The 16,483-nt window shown below is 46.1% G+C and overlaps 1 protein-coding gene across 2 annotated transcripts in view; it reads left to right on the forward strand.

Annotated features, from left to right (window-relative positions):
• The window catches only part of ANKAR (ankyrin and armadillo repeat containing), a 1,891,262-nt gene that overhangs the window by 500,248 nt on the left and 1,374,531 nt on the right, over nt 1–16,483 (forward strand). For both annotated transcript variants that reach the window (XM_069615641.1, XM_069615642.1), the window contains exon 7: nt 10,756–10,978. In XM_069615641.1, the coding sequence (XP_069471742.1) occupies nt 10,756–10,978 (223 nt within the window). The remainder of the gene's footprint in view (nt 1–10,755; nt 10,979–16,483) is intronic.

Consider the following 16,483-nt stretch of genomic DNA (forward strand, 5'->3'; position numbering starts at 1 on the left):
TGACTACCTCCAATACCGGTACCGTGTCCGGTCCCGTTCAATGGGGACTTACCGGTCTATTCCGACCTTTGCGGGATTGGTAAGTCCCCATTGAAAAAGCCATTCCCCATTCCAGCCCCCATAGGGCTCAATGGGAAGGGGGGAGGTGCTAATAACGGTACCGCAAATTGCGGTACCGTTATTAGCTCTGAAGTCCCTTAACGGGTCCCTTCCATAACGCCTGGTAAATCCAGGCGTTATGGAAGGGACCCGCTAAGGGACCTCATAGTAGGGTGGTAAGGGATTACCGGCACCGGTGCCCTTACCGGTGCCGGTAATCCCTTACCGCCCACCTCGTAATGAGGCCCAATGTCTGTAGGAATCATTCCTCTTTTCCCTGGAGGGACAGTAGCCTCTCTGCTGCTACAGATATCAAAGCCCATGGATTCTTTCCTGGTAATAGAGGGATCTGAGGCTCTATGACCAAGCTTCTGAAATGTTAGAGTTCCCCAATTTGTCTCAATCGAGTCGCATCACATTTCTGACACCATATGTAAGGAAGGAATGGTATCAAATAGTAAGACGGACACAAGTGTTCACAGTTAAAGGGTGTTTATTGAACTTCAATTGGGGTTTGGAAAAACCCCTATCTAATCCTAAACCTAAAGATGAGAGCAAGCTATGACCACCAAATAATAATAACGTAGTCCTAGTAGAGTCTGTCAAAATAAAAGGGGCCTATACAAATAAACCTATTGCCCATTGCCAATCCTTACTTCTAAATACAAATAGTGTGGGAAACAATGTTATGCAAAAGAAAAGTGTTCAAGAAATGATGTGTCAGGATATTCAAGCCGCTGGCTTTGCTTCCCCACGTGTTCAGCACGGGACAAGGCGGCACACTCGAGCTTAGTACAGTCACTGGCTTCTCTAGCATGAGGATGCAGTTCAAATCTTGGTATCCGGGCCTTCTGTGTCAAAGTCTCTTTGCCATTCAACGTCTCTTACTTCAGTGGGCCTGGTGCGACAAGCAAACATTCAAAAGTTCCTTTCTTCTCAGAATTCTCATGTACAACTTCTTGGAAGATTTTCGATTCACCCCGAGTCCCCCTCCGCCGGGATCAGAATCACTTTAACACAAAACCTTCTATTGATCTCCCTCCACCGGGCCCAGACCAAATGTATCTACTTTTGTCACTTCTTAGCTGGGTACCTTACAGAGACCTTCGTTTAAGCACCCATGTGGGGCCGGAACACTCTGTCAAAGGTGTATTGTAGATTGCTTTAAAGTTCAATCACTCATTGTCATGAACCGCCGAAAACGTCCATTATGGACATCGTGGTCCCTGACTCGTAGAGGACTGAATTCCGTGATCCTTCCAACATGGCCGTGTGGTGTGGAACACAGCTTACCAGCCTTTATGTGCTACGTTCAACTTCCTACAAAACAGTCACGCCCCCGCGGCTCTGCTTGTCTCAACGCTACCGCTTAGCGTACTCAGACTTGTGTTGCCGGAGTTCGCTCAGGGTTTTCTTTCGAGTCCTGTTTCCCCAATCCTTTTCCTTTTCTAAAGCCCTTCCTTGAACTTACCCTACCGTGCCTTTTTCCTGGATCTTCTTTTGTGCTCGGGTCACGGCATTCTGTGTCCCCGAGTTCGGATACAATTGCTTCCTGGTTCCCAGTCCTCGAAATCTGAACGCTGCTTGGCGTAGGATTGCATCCTCACGCTGAAATCCAAAGACCTGCACACGGGCCTTTACAAATCCCAGACCGTGCGAAAGAACGCATCCAAGAAAGTCGCAAACAAGGAGAAACAGGTGAGAAGGGGAGAGACTTGTGACAGATTGAGACGCCATAAAACTGATACAAATATAGAGATGGAAGCCACGGTTCAAGACCTCATGCGAGGTATGCAGGAATTGACCACTGAAGTCCAGAACCTTAAGGCAGAGAACGCTGCATTAAAGCAGCTAGTCTTGTCTCATGACTCTGCAGGTAAAGAAAGTATCTTGTTGGGTGGAGTAGTAGACAAATACGATGGCTCTTCAAAGACTCTCCGTGCCTTCCTTGTTTCATGTTTGGTGCATTTTACCTTCAAGCCATACTATTTTTCCACCACAAGAGCAAAGGTGGGATTCATGATCTCAAATCTCACTGGTAACGCCCTGACCTGGGCAACCCCCCCATGTCAATTCGGGCGACGCCCTCCGGGATGATTATGACGGGTTCGTGGAAGCCTTAAAAGCCATGTTTGATCAGAGCTAGTTTACAGCGCTCAAGAAAGACTACTTGAATTTCAACAAGGGTCTCAGGATATGCTTACTTATGTGACCCGCTTTAAACAACTAGTAAAAGAGGCTGATTGGTCCCAAGAAGCCAGTTTCACCCTCTTTCGAAGGGGCCTAAATGAAGAAATAAAGGACGAGTTAGCCAGGGTAGCTCGCCCAAGCTCCTTCCAAGCCCTCATGGACCTCTCCCTACAAATCGATTTTCGGATCTAGGAAAGAAAAGCATAGAAAAGAAAGTCTAAGTCAACACCCCAAAAGGCTGCCACAGACCACCCATACAAACCAGAAACCGTTACATCTCCAATCTCAGACTCTGAACCCATGCAACTAGGAGCCTTTCGTGGACCCATTACCCCATAAGAAAGGATGCGTCAGATTCATACTGGACTGTGCATGTACTGTGCCTCCGATAAACACCTTGTGAGAGAGTGCCCTATCGCTCCACCTCGGTTTTCGGGAAACGCCAGGTCCCGATCCTAAGTGGGGCACAGTTTCGGGAGAAAGAAGTCTGCTCCTCATCAATTCCATCCTTGAACTCTCCTGGACAAAACAATCTTGTGATTCTACAGGCATTCCTATCGCCTTCTAAGAAAGAATCCTACCCCATCCTGTCGTTAGTGGACTGCGGAGCCATGGGCATATTCATAGATCATGATTGGGTCACTAGTCATAATATTCCCCACAAAACACGAGAGACTATGCAACCAGTGGAAGCCATTGATGGTAGACCCTTATCTTCAGGACCCATAACCCTTCAAACCAAAGAGATTCTTCTTTCAATAAACCACCACCAAGAAAGGATCCAATTTGATATCATAAAATCTGCCCCATTCCCTATGGTTCTAGGCATGCCTTGGTTACAGAAGCACAACCCCTATATCAGTTGGGCAGCAGGCTCCTTGTTTCTTGGTTCAGAACACTGTATGTCTCATTGTTTGTCACTTACCACCTTACCAAGTTCCTTTGAAGACTCCCCGGAAACCCAACAATTACCAGTTACGGTCTCTAACGTTATCCGGATTCCCCAGGCCTACCAGGCATACTCAGATGTGTTTTCAACCGCTATTGTTCAAGCTCTACCACCCCACAGACCTGAGGATTGTGCCGTTGACACTGAGCCATCAGCAGTGATACCCTTTGGAAGAATGTTTATTCTATCCGAACCTGAAAAAAGGGCCCTCCGGGAATACCTAGACACCAATTTGGAAAATGGAACTATTCGACCATCCAAGTCCCCAGCGGGAGCTTCCCTCTTCTTCGTTCCTAAGAAGGATTCCAAGGAACTTAGGCCATGTTTGGATTACCGTGGCCTTAATCAATGCACTCTCAAGGACCGTTATCCCTTGCCTCTCATCTCGGACATCCTGGAAGCAGCGAGAGGTGCAGTCATCTTCACAAACTAGATCTCAGGGGTGTCTACCATCTTATTCGTATAAAAGAAGGTGATGAATGGAAAACAGCCTTTAAAACACCCTTTGGCCATTTCGAATACTTGGTCATGCCCTTCGAACTTGCAAATGACCCTGCAAGTTTCCAATGCTTTATGGATAGAGTCTTTTCTGACATGTTGTTCCTCTTCGTCATTGTATATCTAGACGACATACTGATTTACTCCAAGGACCATCGAAAACATTAAGAGCACGTCAAGGCAGTTTTACAACGCTTACAAGAATATAAGCTCCTGGCCAAACCTGAGAAATGTCTTTTCCATGTACCAACTGTTCATTATCTCGGGTTCGTCCTTAGCCCAAAGGGGATTGGAATGGATTATTCCAAGGTTGACTCCATTTTATCATGGCCTGTTCCAACCATTGTAAAACAAATTCAAACCTTCCTGGGGCTGGCTAAGTTCTACAGGAAATTCATACCCGCATTCTCTGAGATTGTGCACCCCATTGTCACACTATTAAAGAAAGATACCCCCTTTCACTGGACTTCAGCTCAAGACTCAGCATTTCAACGACTGAAATCGGAGTTTACACAAGCACCCATCCTAGCTCAACCCGGCACTAACCGTCCCTTCCTTGTTGAGACTGATGCATCCAATTACGCCATCGGAGCAGTCCTGAAACAGAAACTTGACGACAATTTGGAACACCCCATTGCCTATCTATCCCGCACTTTGACTCCCAGTGAAACCCACTATTCCGTCCTAGAGAAGGAATTGTTAGCCATTCATCAAGCCTTCACTGATTGGTGTCATCTCCTTCTGGGAGCCAAACACCCGGTACAAGTCCGTACGGACCATTGGAATCTTCAAGTCCTACAATCCCTGGAGTGCAGAAACAGCTGTCAAGCCAGTTGGGCGTTCTTTTTTGCCCAATACCAATTTCAAATCCATCACTTTCCCGGAACACATAATATCATAGCCGATGCCTTATCCAGGCGTCCTGATTATGAACCCCTTGAGGACCGAACCTTTCGTAAGATGTTTCCCAACACAATATTTGTTGCTCAAGCAGTTACTCTCCTGGAGGATATTCGCGCCCAAGCTCAGTCCTCCGAACTCTGCAAGGAGTTCAAGAGAGACAATCGGTGGAATCTCAAAACAAAGGACGGATACCTATTCAAGGATACTCGGCTGCTTATTCCCACTCCTGGGCTGCGACAAAGAATCACAAACTCATGCCATGATACTCTCCATTCAGGACACTGTGGCATCACCAATACCTTCCGTCTCGTACAAAGACAATACTGGTGGCCAAGGATGAAGGATGACATAAAGACCTATGTCCAGACTTGTGCAGTCTGTAATCAAAACAAACATGACAATAAAAAACCAGCAGGTCTCCTACACCAACCAGCACTACCAACGAGACCCTGGGAAATCATTGCTACAGATTTTATCGTGGAACTACCTTCTTCCAGAGGCTACACAACTATAATGGTTACCATTGATTTGTTCACACATATGGCTCATTTTAAACCTCTATACAAACTACCATCCTCATCTGAACTTGCTGGGGTATTTTTAGAACACATATTCCAGCTTCATGGACTACCTTCCAAAATCATTTCTGACAGAAGACCCCAGTACATATCCCAGTTTTGGAAACAGTTATGTCGGATATTGGGGATTCAACGTGCCTCGTCTTCGGGCTATCATCCACAGACCAATGGAGCTACTGAACGAGTAAACCAAACCCTGGAACAGTATCTTCGCTGCTTCACCACCAAGGTTCAGGATGATTGGTCACTCTTGATCCCTGTGGCCGAATTTGCTTACAACAATTCGGATCATTCTGCTATCAAGACCAGTCCCTTCTTTTGTAGCCAAGGGTTTCATCCTTCAGTCCTACCGTCCGTTCTCCCACATCATACCCCAGTTCCTACAGTTGATTCCTGGATTGAAACACTGATCACTGCACACAAAGAGGCAAAGGAACACCCTGAAAAGGCCCGAAGAAACATTAAACAATATGCAGACTCCAACAGAAGGCCTGGTCCTTCCTAGTCAATAGGTGATAAGGTCTGGTTATTCTCAAAACTCCTTCCTCGTCACCTACGACCAAATAAATTGGCTCCCATGTATTTTGGACCTTTTTCTATAAAGGAAATTGTTAATCCAGTGGCCTTTCGACTCCAACTACCTGAATCATGGAAAAAGATTCATCCAGTCTTCCACACTTCTTTGTTAAAACCATATGTACAGCCCTCTCAAACTGCTCCAAGATCTACCCCAGTGATTGTCGATAACCAACGCTAATATGAGGTCTCTAGAATTTGTGACTCTAGGTACAGTTGTGGGCAAGTGCAGTATTTGGCCGAGTGGAAAGGGTATCCTCCTAGTGAGCGCACTTGGGAACCTGTCTCAAACATGAATGCCCCTCGGCTAATACAAAGATTTCATCTCATCCACCCAGGCAAACCCAGAGGTACCGGGCTTCAGAGGAAGCATACTGTCATGAACTGCCGATTGCGTCCATTCTGGACATTGTGGTCCCTGACTTGTAGAGGACTGAATTCCGTGATCCTTCCAACATGGCCGTGTGGTGCGGAATGCAGCTTACCAGCCTTTACGAGCTATGTTCAACTTCCTACAAAACAGTCACGCCCCCGCGGCTCTGCACGTCTCAACACTGCCGCTCAGCGTACTCAGATGTGCGTTGCCGGAGTTTGCTCGGGGCTTTCTTCCGGGTCCTGTTTCCCGAATCCTTGAATCTTTTTCCTTTTCCAATCCCCTTCCTTGAACTTACCCTACCGTGCCTTTTTCCTGGATCATCTTCTGCGCTCGGGTCACAGCGTTCCGTGTCCCCGAGTTCAGATACAATTGCTTCCTGGTTCCCGGTCCTGGAAATCTGAACGCTGCTTGGCGTAGGATTGCATCCTCACGCTGGAATCCGAAGACCTGCACCAGGCCTTTACAAATCCCAGACCGTGCGAAAGAACGCACCCAAGAAAGTCGCAAGCAAGGAGAAACAGGTGAGAAGGTGAGAGACTTGTGACACTCATCAGCAGTTTAACTTCACTTGCGCCTCTGATCAAACGCTTTTTAACAATGTTCGTTCCAGCACTCGCCATACAATGTTGCTGCTTGCAACCTTGGCTTCAACACAGACTGATCTTGTATTGGTAAAGAAATTGGAGATGAGGTGCGCACTCTGGTTCCCAGTCAGATTTACCTGCTAAAGCAACAGTTAGGCTTCTCCTCCAAACGTTTTCTTGAGTCTATCAATCATCAGGGAGGCTGTTTTCCTTTTCCTTTTCAGGTGTGCCTGGTTAATTCTCATTAAAGTGTCTAAGGATTCTGGTAAATGTAGTCGCCCACTTTTTTCAATGCAGGTGACTAGGACCCAACTCTCCTCCAAAGCACAAATCTTACCCTTGATAGGGGGAGGGGAAAAACCATGTTTATGGCTCTCCATAGTAAGGCATGATGACCCTGGTGCTGCCGCCTCTTGAGCCCGGGACTCTTGAAACACTGTAAAATAATTGGAGATGAGGTGCGCACTCTGGTTCCCAGTCAGATTTAACTGCTAAAGCAACAGTTAGTCTTCTCCTCCAAACGTTTTCTTGAGTCTATCAATGATCAGGGAAGCTGTTTTCCTTTTCCTTATCAGGTGTGTCTGATTATTTCTCATTAAAATCTCTAATGTATCGGTCTTCCCAACTCACCGACTGTGTTGATTTCTCTACCCCTGCTTTGTTCTTGGAGCCAAGGACAGTACACGGGAGCTGGCGACTCTCTCCACCTTGATTATTGATGGGGGAGGGTGCCGGGTGCCTCCGAAACACAATGCCAGATTCTTCAGCCTGATTTCCTGGTCTTACGCTTTCTATTCCGGAGGTTTCGTGAAAGTAACGGTTCCTTGTCCAAAAGGTCAATATAACTTCCTTCTCCTTGCGACCCCCTTCGGTTTTGCTGTCTTTCTTCTCTCGTTAAACTGCCATCTTGGAACTGCTGTTTCCTCTTGTGCTTGGCCTCGCTCAGAGTGTTCTCTTGTACTTTGCCTTTTATCTGTGTGGGGAAGTCAGGTATACTGCTCGGGTGTTGGTCTGTTTTCTCTCATAGCGGGCTGTTCGTGAGAAAGTGTTTGTGTTGTAAAAGAGGTGCGGGGTTGACTTCCTAAATATCCTAAGAAGGATGGTAGAAACCCTGTGTGTATTGCCGCTGGATCCTTGAAATGTAATCACATGGGGAAAGCCAACACATTTTACGACCATAGCTCTTTATCAAGGCAGATTGTATAGGAGGATTCAGGTCTTTGAATAAGGATGCTGGATAGCAACTGGGAGCCTGGAGGGCAGCAGGAAAAATGTGCGCGGTCGCCTTCCACATGTGACCAGTACCACACGTGCCCCGTAACCAGGGACCATTACGATCTGATTAAAGCAAGACTTGATATAAATTGAGTGTCTTGACCTTTCATTTGTCGAAAACAACCAGATGTGATTGCTTTTCACTGATTCAGTGCCAATACACACATGGTTTCTACCATCCTTCTTACCTCAACATATGGGATTCTGTGAACTTGTCCCAATGAAACCATGTACGCGGCTGCAGGAAGAAAACAGGCATCTTCAAGAACCAGTCTAGTGCAGGGGTCTGCCTTTCCTACAAGCTCGCATCTACCACTTGCACTTCCTAAATATCCTACCTGGTAGGATGGGTAAAGGTGTTACAAGAACGTGGATACCGTGTCTCACTAGCTGGTTTCCCACTCCCACTCCCATAAGACCCCTCACCCAGGTGATCCTCCTGCACTGGTCCACCCCAAGGAACTGGATCCAAAAGCGATGGACGTGTCCTAGCCACCTGGATGACAGATCCCCAGGGACTAGTGGGTGAGACACCTTCTGGTTTCTCACACTGAGCAGTTGGAACTTGACATGGAGGACAATCCCCTATATGTTGATAAATGTTATAGGCTCTGATCAGTGGGAACCAAAGCAAATTCATTGTCTGTGGTGGGTCCAACACTGCTGGTGTGCCTGACTGATGCCTGGGACAGGGAGAGGATCTTGAAGGCGGCAGCGATCAAGGGAACAGTGGAATTCCAAAATCATAAGATCCTCCTTTTCTCCGGACTTCTCCTCTGCCACTGACAAGAAAAGAAGAGCTTTGAATGTGGTGAAAAAAGCCTTCCTCCAATAGGGTGTCAAGGTGTTCTTCCTACATCCGGATAAGCTCAGAGTGACGTGGAGTGGAAAGGAATATCTATTTTGGAATGTGGGAGGGGCAGAAAATCTATTAAAAACCATCCCTGCTGAGAAACCTCCCGATGAGGATGCCGAATGAACAGTCAGATGTCGTGAGATTTATCTTTGGATCCGACAAGTACGGTATGGGAAGCAAGCATCTTGCATCTTGTACTCATGGTGGCCAAGAATCATGCTGTTCCCATCTTCATCTTGTATCCTGGCTTGCAACATGATGTGTTACTACTGACTTCTGCAATTGTATTCACTCTTCCCTCTTGCTTCTCCACTCTTTTGACTGCTAACTCTCTGTTCTCTCCTCCTTTACCTTCTCCCTTTTCCTATCTCCTACCCTTACTTTCTTCTATGCACTTACTCTATCAGAATTGTCCATGGACCTAGTATGATAGCAATCTCGTCTGTCTCCTCCCCCCTCCCCTTACTGTTACTTCAGCACTATCTGAAATGTCGTCAGGCCTAGTATGATAGTTGCTTGTTTTGTTCTTCCCCTACCTTTCTGCACCCCTCTCCCTCACCTTTTGTTTTTCTCTGGCTCTACCAGAAATGTCGTCCGGCCTAGTACGCTAGTCGCCTGTCTGTTTCCCTTTTCTTCCCACTCCTCCCTCCCATCCTTATCTATGTCTTAGGACTTGCACTATCTGAAATGTCGTCAGGCCGAGTACGATAGTTAATTTCACATCCTTACTGTTCATGGCCTGTAAGAATGTCATTGTATTTTCCCTTGTTCCCTCCCTTGCCTTGAAGCGCTTGGAAACACATTGTGTATAGGCGCTATATAAATAAACTATCATATCATATCAAGCCTTGGACTTTAAATAGTTCTATTCTCACCTATTCTGTATCTTTTGGTATTTTGGTACCCTCGCCATGCCCTGCCCCTTTGAAGGGTTTCAGCTTCTTAAATGTAATTCTGTTGACAAACTTTCAAGGTCATTTGTTGGTGGTTCTGATTGAAATGTGCAGTAATTTCTTACCCCCTCACCCCCCGAATGAATGTGGACATTCAAGGACACTGCCTTATAAGACTTAGTGGTTTATTGTCTTGTGGATTGTATTCTGGTGGAGCCTCCTACACTTGTACCATTGTAATTTTCTTTGCAAGGTTAAATACATTTCCTAAAGAAATGAAACGTGTTAATACAATCTACACCAAATATAGTGAGTTTCTTGTACTAGTACACCACCGCTGATAGATATGTGCGTGGGTAGTGCCAAAAAGTTGACAGCAATATGTTCAAAGTAGCAGTAAAGAACGGCAGACGGAGGAGGATAGATGGATGGGCAAGCTTTCTTGATCAGGAGGCCAACTTCTCCTCCTTTCGTTGTAAGGAAAAGGTAGTGGGAGAAAGGAGCAACGGCTGTGTTGCTGGGTCCTGATGGTTAATCCAGGCTTGGTGATTTCCATCAGGAAGAGAGCAGGAAGCTAGGAGTTTCAATGACAAATGGTGTGGCCTCCTGGGAATACAATAACAATACCTGGCCTACATGTGAGCACCTGCTATATGATGATAATATCCCTCAACACAATGGAGGGCCTCTGTATATACTGATGATCTTTCATTTTATGTGAATTCCTGAGTGTGTCATGACAATACAGCTTTTTTGTGGCATTTGGAAATGCATTCAATTCAGTGGACTTCTCCAAAATGTATAGATATATTGCGAATTTGTCTGTTCACTGTAATACATATTTTAATACATTTGTTAATTGTTAACTTGTACCAGATATTACACCTTCAAAGTTTAGGATTTCACTGCTAAATGTTACGTTAAGGTGCCAGTGAGCAGTATTTTTTTAATAAATCAAGATTACCTCTTTTTTTTCAGACTTTAAATTATGGATTGAAATCTGCTGCTGAGAAAGGACTTTCTGCAATTTTCCATACCTGCTGCCGTAAAACTCCAGCTGCCAACCTCGGTTTCTCTGATGATTCTGGTTATGCACTTATCCACCATGCTGCCTTACACAACCAGGCGCCAATTATCGTACAGCTGTCCAAAGCTGGATTGAATCTGAATCAAAGGCGAATTCGTCATGATGATCTCGAAGGTACTTGTTTCAGAATTATAGTTTGCATGCTTGAAAGATAAGACATCCGTGTCAAAACACTATATTGCAATTCACTAACAGATTTTCCTCTTCCAGTGATTGGTGAAGACTTAGAAACTATGCCCAGCTATAGTTTTTACTGTGTGTTATAACCACTGTTTTATCCGCCCACATTGTTTGCATGTACGTTGAATCTGGGATCCTAACAATTTTCAATGTGACTATTTAATGAGAAAATGCCATTGTAGCTTCCTTGTTGTTCACTTGATTAGGGATTTGCTTAACAAATGTAGGCAGAGGTGAACCAAGTGCACCCTTTGGAGCCGGAGCGGAACACCAGCGTGCCCCAAGAATCCCTGTGTCGGCAATGATATTGTAATTTCTTCACTGTTTGGTCAAAGCGCTATTCTCTACTGGTGGCTCAAGGTTTCTGAGCAGTTCACAAAGGCAATGTGAAGTGCACAGGAATGTTGGGATACTTATACGTCATATAGCCAGCAGACAAAAGTGCATTGTGTCACTCTTAAATCAAAGTGATTGCTGGATCTCCAAAATGAGAAGCATAGATTAGAAACAGGTCATAGGAGATGTACCAATATGGTGTACGTTCTAAATCAGAATGTTTATCATAACTTATACAAGTCCTTAAATATATTATGTCTCCAATATTTGAGAGATGGGGGAAAGCATGATAAAGACATTTAAATAGCTTAAAGGTAGGTCCATGAGTGACAGAAGCCCCTGAGACTTACTCCGGGTTGTACCACAGGTACAGTTGGACGTGCATAATACAGTGGTTCTGTGGAGTTTTGCTCTGCATGCTCGGGTTGCAGCGCAGGATGAGATGCCATGCAGCATTCCATGTTTTGCTCTGTGTTATTGGACAGTGTTCTCTTCTCAAAACGTGGAGGTCGCAGGAAAACCAAAATCGGAGAGAGCAATGTGAGCAAGGGTTGGCCGAACTCAATATGGAACAAGAAAGTTTCCTGGTCAAAGGATTAACAGACAACTCAGGACACAATAAGTAGGGTTTCAACAGGTTTATTTTGCAACATAAACAAGCCCAGACCTTGGCATGTACTGGGTAAATTAGTGAGGGGTTTTCAAATAAATTAAAAAGAGAGAAATTCCAGCTTTCTTTGGAACCGTTGCCTAACCCTTGCTTTTTGAGGTGCTTCCTTCTGTGGTCAAACGAAAATCACTCAGCAAAAGGGGTTTAAAGATTCCCCTGCACTTCTTTCTTGGCTTGTTCTTTCTGTTGTGTTCGATGTAGTCAGGATGCCACGTTCCTTCTTGGTGGCCCTCTCCACCTGCCAGACTCATGGTGCTTTGGCTTGATTTAGACGATACAAGATCTGGGCCTGGCTTGAACAGATCCTTTCGGTTGCTGAGAGCTTCAAGGTTGAGTCCTGGAATGCTAGCAGGCAACTCTGCCACAGTTGTTGTGGGCATGGTATGGGTAGTGTGGTGTGTCAGATGTAGGAGACGGACAGGAAGACATGATTCACACTTAGAAGTTTTATTAAAGTAAATAATGCCTCTACTAAGATGATAGTATTCCCTAAACTTGAAAAAATATCAAACTGGTGCTTGTCAGGATGTCCTCCATCCGATCTTAATCTACCCTGGTATCTAACCCTACCACTAATAACAATAATAATACCTTGCCTAGGAAACTATGACTTCCCCATTTTCTTGGCTTGTGTATGTTGGTTCTTGATCACCATACAATTATGTCTTTGGTTCGCTCTTTCTCTTTCAGGCCTTGGTCTGCTGGTACAATTCAAACTAAGACATTGGGGGTCATTACGAGGTTGGAGGTAAGGGATAAACTATGCCGGTAAAGGATTACCGGCATCGTTTACCACTCCGGGCCATTATGACCCACCAACCTGCTATTAGTGGCACCATAACTAACGGTGCCTCAAATAGCAGCATGGGCGCGGGCACGCAACCTTTCATTCCGGAAATACCGGCATGGCGTAAACAGGAGGCCATCACAAGGCAGGCGGACCTGCACATAACAGCCTATTGAAGCCCGAAAAGTACCTTACCGGCATGGAGTAAATACCGGCATCGCGGACCACCTGTAAACGGCCATGTGCAGTGTTCCCAACTGCCACAGGTGCACACAATCAGCACAGGTGGAGGCAATATAGACTGGGCCAGCACAAAAGGAGCACACCCCACCCCTTCCCACCCCCAGTCACACACCAAAATGATTCCAATACTACTAGCAATGCTGGGGCTGGAGGACATGATTGCAGTGGAACTGATGCAACAACAACAACAACAACAACAGGCAGCACAGAGGAGACGCAGGAGGAGAAGGAGGGTGAGGCAGGCCCAGCATGCCCCACCAGTGCAGCCAGTGGTACCACGCAGACATCTCCCAATCCATCGCATCCGAGCCGGTGCCTTTCAACCTAACCCCTGAGCAGGGGGGTTGCTAGGTCTGGAAAAGACCCGGGGCTAAGCTGATGTTGGAACTGTTGGGACTGGGGGCTAGCTAGTCTTTTGGCTTTGGCACCTGGGATTCTATCCGGGGCTACAACCCAAAAGATCAGGGGCTATAGCCCCCTTAGCCCCCCCCTAGCAACGCCCCTGCCCCTGAGCAGATCCACACCCTGTACCATCTGGACCGGGACACCATCACCACCATTGTGGACATGATACATGACGACATCGTCAGCCTGATTGAAATATGCACCGCCACCCACCTCTACTGAAGGTAGTGTCTGTGCTCCACTTCCTGGCCACAGGCACCCACCAGCACACAGTGGGGTACATGCATGGCATATCACAACCATTATTCTCACGTACGCTGAACCAAGTGCTTAATGCCCTCCTGAAGCACACAGGCGACCACATTTACCTACCACGGACAGCCCAGGAGATCTCCAACACAAAAGTTGGTTTCCATTCACTGGCCGGCATCCCTGGTTGCATTGGCGCCATCGACTGCACCCATGTCAAATTGGTGGTCCCACATGCCATGGAGGTAGTGTACCGCAACCATAAGTTATACCACTCCATCAACGTACAAATGGTATGTGACTCAAACAAGATCATCACACATTATTATGCCCGATTTCTCGGATCAACCCATGATTCAATGGTCATGCAGAACTCCACGATACCACGCTACATGGAGTGACATGCAGGGCACAGATCCTGGCTTCTCGGTGAGTTGCATGTCAGGCTCATGGTAATGCGATGTGGGTAGGTGATTGGGGTGAGAGATGCATACGTCACCTGGCTGAGATGGGGGTGGGGGGAGAGATGCATACGTCACCTGGCTGAGATGAGGGGGGAGATGCATACGTCTCCTGGCTGAGATGGGGGGGTAGATGCATACGTCACCTGGCTGAGAGTACCTGAGAGGATGTACCATGCTCATACCCCAAAGCAGGCCAGACTTGACCCGACACCTGACCACAAAATGCAAGGCGTAAGCTGCACTACCACAAAAATGATGCAGTGCAACAACCATTACATAGCCATCAACATGTACACTGCACATAATCAGACCATAGCCCACACAGCACAATGCAGCGATAAGCAATTAGGATGGCCAATGCACAGCACCAAATACCATCATCAAAAAGGACAGGTCTCCATTACTGCGTACAAAGGAGCCACATGAGAGCAAAATACATGAACACACCCCTACACCAACACAGCGGTCCACCAAAATAGCATGTCACTATTTGTCGTGCATAGTGAGATCATCATGACGCTGCCATCAACGTTGACAGGATGGTAGCATACATATCACTGCACAACACCCAGATCATGGGAACAACCATCGTGGACTACCACAGTGCATGAGCACTCACAAGGAATTGCCCCCCCCTGCACCCACTAGACGATGGCAGGCACACCTGTCTGTAAGAGGAATACACACATAGCAGTCACATCATGTGTCCCTATTCATGCATGGATCTGTGGGTGCATACAGGAAATGAATGCATGCTATGGTGAATTCAGGCTACCTCTTCCTCTGAAACACTTACAGGTGTAGCACAAACATACATGTGAACAGATCCTAGTACATGGGATCTGTGTTTTTGTTATAGTAGAGCACAATCTTTCAAAGGTACACAAACTTATTTATTTACACACACGAAATAGTTTTTTTCTTAACATATAGACATATGAGCTAAAAGTCCATGTTTACATTTTTCATTTTCATTATATTGTGTCATCATATAATGTAATTATCTCATAGACATAAGCAAAGTGAGGATTAGTACAAAATGACTGAGAGTGCAATGTTACTAGTCATACACCTATCGAGTCAACACTTAAATGTGTTTCCAGCTATGAACAGAAACAAGTGTTGATGGTGTACTGTCCTGTAGCTTTCCTCAGGACTGTTTAAGCAGAGAAATGTAGGATAGTCTTCCACATGTCGCTCATCAAGCCAGAGAAGCAGTGGATACATAAGGGTGTGTGTTTTAAAATGTGTCTACACGGGGGATGATTAAATACATGACGTTGTGCCATAACATACCTGTTTCCAAGAATATGCTGTCTCAGGGCAAGATGATTAGTGAAAATGGTGTCTCAGAGTGCGCCAAAACGGGGGGAACCAATTGGCTCTGGTTGCATAAATAATTTGAACAGCAAACAAAGGACAACAAATGTTCATTGATCTGTCCTTGTTTGTGACAGAGAATGCCAAAAAGTGCAGAACAAATGCAACATGTGCATTGGTGCCCATAGGGTATTTAACACATGGGTGCGCCAGCATGTTTACTGTCATGCTGGCTGCGTGGGCGGTAGTTGCCCGTGATGAGGAAAATGTCCCGATTTCGTGCTTTAATCTGTTTTAATAGACTGTGGAAAGGTGTGGAAGTGTCTTATACAACCAAAAGGTTTCCACGAGTGATGATGTACATCAGAGCCCGTCGGGTCATTATACAAATGGAAGTACCAGCATGGATACTGAATGGGTGCGTGGGCGGTAGGTGCCCGTGAGGAGAAGATCGTATCACAGCCTGTTAACTAGGCTTTGGCAGGGTGGGAGAGTGCCCTAATCGCCCAAGTGCTACATAAAGCGTGAGTGCCGGCATCTGTAATTACCTGATCGCTGTGCGGGTAGCTCAGAATGAGCTGTGTTTCCCGGGGATCGCCGAACGTCCTCTACATCTACATGCGTAGTGATGTGCATGGGGACGTGAGGGATCTTGAATCGAAAAGAGGATGTCAGTGCATGCGCGAAGGAATAGCGTTCCATATACTGCGCATGCGTGTGGGAAATGAGGAAATGCCGGCATAATATGACGGGCAGATTCGCTCACTCCTAACATGGTGTGCTGTAGGAAGCGGTTCAAGGCAGCATTGTGCACGAAAAAGGAGAGTGGTAAGGTAACCACGTGTATGTGATGAATACATACAAAGCATATGACATAGCGCATAGGAAAACGTGCTGAAAACATTTACAGAATGGTTTTTGAAACACAAAATAATTTTTACAAAACTTTTGGAGTAGCCTCATTT

Source organism: Ambystoma mexicanum, chromosome 9, assembly GCF_040938575.1.
Source record: "Ambystoma mexicanum isolate Mex_15411 chromosome 9, UKY_AmexF1_1, whole genome shotgun sequence".
Taxonomy (NCBI): domain Eukaryota; kingdom Metazoa; phylum Chordata; class Amphibia; order Caudata; family Ambystomatidae; genus Ambystoma; species Ambystoma mexicanum.